The 5,115-nt window shown below is 37.8% G+C and overlaps 1 protein-coding gene across 1 annotated transcript; it reads left to right on the top strand.

The window, feature by feature from the left end:
* Positions 1-337: 337 nt before the first annotated feature.
* LOC112616955 (heat shock factor protein 5-like) lies at positions 338-2,571 on the top strand (the record flags this gene model as incomplete). Its single annotated transcript, XM_025373703.1, has 2 exons — positions 338-730; positions 2,394-2,571. Coding segments are annotated over exons 1-2 (553 nt in total), but the record flags the coding sequence as incomplete, so codon positions are not given.
* Positions 2,572-5,115: the final 2,544 nt, after the last annotated feature.

Below are 5,115 nucleotides of genomic sequence, written 5' to 3'. Positions count from 1 at the left end.
TGGTTGACATGTAGTACATACTAAGTAAATGCTAACAGTAGATTTGAAGCTACTATTGCTGAAAAGTAGATTCGTGTCTAGGTTTTCTTAGTGATCTTTAAGTTTAATCTATTTATGTTTAGCACTCATCAGGCTAAATATTGTAGCTTTCCTCCTTTATCTCATATTTGATTTTCTATCCAAACAGTTATATTTTTTCTTTTCCCAGAATCCTTCAATGCAATCCTCCTATCCAGTTGAATTTTTGCCTTCCAATTGGCCCTGCAGTACTACTGATGAAAATAAAAAGACAGAAGTAAACCTAGAGGCTGTCTTTCAGATAGTAGATGAGTTGCATTCCTCCCCTAAATTGGAGATGGTAAAGGTGGAGCCTGTTGAGAATCAGTGCCCAACATCTCAATCTAACAGAGGCCAACACATTCTAGCTAATTCTAACAACAGCAATCCATGTTCTGCAAGTCAGGCTAGCCAGCTGGAGCCACTTACTCCTGTAGGCTCAGATATTATGTCTTTTGTGGTTGGAACAGAACAAGCAATTGCCTGCTCTCTACCACAGTCACCTGAGTACATCTATACCATCCACACAGCTCAGCCTGTTGAAAATAGCACAATACAGGAATCTGCAGCCATCCAGCAAGCTCATGTCAAACTGAAGGAGCACCTAAATCATAATCCATCTCCATCTTCAGTAGTATTTGTGCAGGAAGGGCCACCATTCAGCACACACCAGGTAAGGGGGCAAAGAAAAAATCCTAATAAAGCTCAAAGTACCTAGTACTTCTGCTAAAGACTATTCTAGTGGAGAGTTTGTTCAGATTTTATTTGGGTTTAATACTAGTTCATTATGGTTTCCAGGAGGATCATGTCCCGGTGCTTCTGCACAAAAGATTCAGAAAGAAGTTACCTTAACCCTTAAGCATCCTCTCATTGTATTATGCATGGTCTGAAGTCAACCTCTAAAGAGAGGTTGTCTAATTGAGCATTGTGGTATGAAGCTTATTTTCATGTTATAAGCATCCCTTGAGTTTTTGCTTCCTATCTTAATTCAAATAGATTAGATATGCCTGGCTGATAATTCTGTTACCCAGGAGGGATGGTTTATTTGACAGACATTATGAGGACTTTCCTAGCCATTTGTAGCACAGAGGTAAGGAGATGGTTGGAGGTCTTATCTAACTTTATTACAGCATCATTGAACTGTAACTTGTGAGCATACTGTGTTTGAATTTCCTTACTAATATCTGCACTCCTAAAGCAGAAGGTAAAGGCTAATTCCTTTATTGCCACTAGTTCATTACAAGAAAATGAATAAACTTTAATTCTCAATAATTAGTAAGAATAATTCATCAAAAGTATATCCACAGAAACAACGTCAAATAGCACCTGTTGTCATTTTATAAGAGGAAGCTAAATAATGTGTACACACTGGACATACAATGTGGAATAATAGACATTGGAGACATTGAAGATGTGGAAGGGTGGGAGAGTGGGAGGGGGAACAGAGATGAGAAATTACTTAGTGGGTACACTGTACACTATTCACTCAAAGCCCAGACTTCACCACTATGCAGTATATCCATGTAACAAAATTGTACCTGTACCCCTTAAAATAATACCCAAAAAAATCCAAATTAAAAAAAAAATTTTTTTTTTGAGATGGAGTCTCTCTCTGTCACCTAGGCTGGAGTGCAGTAGTGCAATCTTGGCTCACTGCAGCCTCCACCTCCTGGGTTCAAACGATTCTTCTGCTTCAGCCTCCTGAGTAGCTGGGACTAGAGGTGCCCACCACCACGCCCAGCTAATTTTTTGTATTTTTAGTAGAGACGGGGTTTCACCATGTTGGCCAGGCTGGTCTCAAGCTCCTGACCTTGTGATCCACCCACTTCAGCCTCCTAAAGTGCTGGAAGTACAAGTATGAGCCACCATGCCCAGCCTACAAAAAAACTTTTTAAAAATTAACTAGCACCTGTAGTCCTAGCTACTCAGGAGGATCACTTGAGCCCAAGAGCTTGAGGTTACAGTGAGCTATGATTGTACCACTGTACTCTCACCTGGACAACAATGTGAGACCCTGCCTTAAAACAAACAAACAAAAAAAAACACACAAAAAAACAAAAAAAACCCTGCACTTTTGTAAGTTAAAAAAAAAAAAAAAAAAAAAAAACAAGCTTCATGGTAGATATTCCTCTGATCATAAGTAAATGTTTTAGCTCCATATACATTTTAGTAGTTTGTGTATGGAGAAAGGTATAGTATCATTTATAAGAATGAAAAGCCTTATAAGCTTGTTTGTTGGATCATGTTCCTATAATAGAACTCCTCTGATAAAATATCTTAACTTTTAGCAGATATTTGGAGGAAATCTCAATTAATGAATGGGTTTAATATTTTAGGTGGATGCCAATATAAAATGCCAGACCAGTTCACGTGAGAATATCTTGCCTTCAGAACAGATGGGATTCCTCATTTCAGAAATGGGGCCTGCTAGCAAGCCTAGCAAAGACACAGGTTTAGCCACTCCAGCCAGATACAGAGAGCACAGAAGCAACTCACAACAAGGAAAGTCCCCTGGTAAGGATTATTGTGCTCTAGAATGCCAGAAGTAGAATCACGCTGTAGAATTAATATATGAATGACAGTTTTTCTGGGTCTCCATTTATTATTCATAATTGTATTATACCTGTCACATTGCTATTTTTACATAGCTATAATTTTAACTCTATATTTGTTCTTAATTATCTTTGTAAAGTATGTAATAGTTATTTTCCTAGTATTACATATAATGATTTGGGCTTTGAAAAATATAGAACATATTAAGAATAAGCAAAGGAATTTAGATTATTTAACTTGGAGAAGGCAGGGATGAAGGATGATTTAATAACTATCCTAGATGCCAGACTTCGAAATTGTAGTTGGACTTGTTCTGTTATTAACAGACTCTAGGACAAGAGGGCATGTACTTATATTGTGACAGGAGAAAATTAGATGGAAATTTATGATATTATCCTGAGCGTATTATAAAGGTACTGTAAAGTATGACCCTATACCAATGGTTTGTTATTCTTGCAGTTTGTAAGAACTCAGAGTAAGTGATTGTTTTAGGGACATATAGTTGCTTCTAATATGACAAAATCATGTTTTTTGAAGAAAATAGTAACATCTAATAAAACGTGTATTTTATATGATCCAAAAATCAGGTTACCAAAGTCTGCAATGCACAATTTTAATATTCTAGAATTACGTGCATGTCAGGGGCATGCAGTGCAGGAATTAACCAGGACAAACAATCATTTTAACCTACAGTAATTTGAAAAATGTTGAGAACTTCTGTGAGAACTTTTCCAAAAAGTAAATTAATAGTGATATGATCATAGGTCATAGTATAGCTCAGATTCATAGGGTTCTTTCTGCAAAATGTCTTTTAGGCTAAAAACTATCCATCATTTGTTCACTAAACTTAGCTTGCATGCTTTTAGTTGACTATATTTTCCAATCCATCATTAAAGATTAAAGGTTTCTCACCACTGAAGATGTTTAATACAATGGCATGAGCCTTGAAGGCAATTTAGATGAGAGAAGGGCAGGAACTAATATTTAGTGTACCCATTTTTATGCCATACGACAAACTTGATGGAAGTGGTATTGTCATTTTAAACTTCAGGAAATTTAGGCTTAGAGTAAGTAACTTGTTCAAGGTCACATATAAATTTGTTTTCGTTTTTCATTTTTTTGAGACAGAGTCTTGCTCTGTTGCCCGGGCTAGAGCGCAGTGGCACGATCTTGGCTCACTGCAGCCTCCTCACCTCATGGGTTCCAGTGATTCTTGTGCCTCAGCCTCCCAAGTAGCTGGGACTACAGGCGTGTGCTACCACACCCGGCTAATTTTTGTATTTTTAGTAGAGATGGGGTTTCACCATGTTGGCCAGGCTGGTCTTGAACTCCTGGCCTCAAGTGATCTGCCCACCTCAGCTTCCTAAAGTGCTGGGATTACAGGTGTGAGCCACCACGACTGGCCCTTTTTTCTTTTCTTTTCCTTTCCTTTTTTTTTTTTTTTTTTTTTTTTGAGACAGAGTCTTGCTCTGTTGCCCAGGCTGCAGTACAATGGCACCATCTCGGCTCACTGCAACTTCCACCTCCCCCATTCAAGCGATTCTCCTGCTTCAGCCTCTTGAGTAGCTGGGATTACAGGCACACTCCACCACGCCTGGCTAATTTTTTAATTTTTAGTAGAGACAGAGTTTCTGCCATGTTGGCCAGGCTGATCTCAAACTCCTGCCCTCAGGTGATCTGCCTGCCTTGGCCTTCCACAGTGCTGGGATTGCAGGCATGAGTCACTGCGCCCAGCTGCCTTTTTTCATTTTTTATGGAGACAGGGTCTCACTATGTTGCCCAGGCTGGTCTTGCATTCCTACACTCAAGCAGTCCTCCTGCCTTGACCTTTCAAAGTGCTGGAATTAACAGGCATGAGCCACAATGCATGGCTAGTCTTGTATAAATTAATATTGCTAATATGCTACCCTAAGTTGTCTGCCTGTAGAGCACATATTCTTTCCTTTTCATTTTTTATTGTGTTGAAGAACACATAATATAAAATTTATCATTTTAACCATTTTTATTTTTAATTTATAATTTAAATGTAATTGTACATATTTATGAGGTACAATGTGATTTTTTGACACATATATACATAGTGTAATAATCAAACTGAGATAATTACCATATCCATTACTTTAAACATTTATCATTTCTTTGTGGTGATAACTCTCTAAACCTTTTCTTCTAGCTGTCTTGAAATATACACTACATTGTTATTTGCTACAATTATTCTACTGTGTAATAGAATACCAAAACTTACTCTTCCTATCTAACTACAACTTTTGACCAACTTCTCCCAATCCCCCCCTTTCCTACCTTCCCCAGCCTCTGGTATTTACTATTCTACTCTCTTCTGTGAAATTAACTTTTTTAGCTTCTGTATATGAGTAATATTATGCAGTATTTGTCTTTCTGTGCCTGACTTATTTCACTTAACGTAATGTTCTCCAGGTTCACCTATGCTGCCAAAAATGACAAGATTTCATTCTGTTTTATGGTTGAATCATATTCCATTGTATA

Source organism: Theropithecus gelada, unplaced genomic scaffold, assembly GCF_003255815.1.
Source record: "Theropithecus gelada isolate Dixy unplaced genomic scaffold, Tgel_1.0 HiC_scaffold_1468, whole genome shotgun sequence".
NCBI classification, from domain to species: domain Eukaryota; kingdom Metazoa; phylum Chordata; class Mammalia; order Primates; family Cercopithecidae; genus Theropithecus; species Theropithecus gelada.
This window is presented reverse-complemented; position numbering and strand designations above follow the sequence as displayed.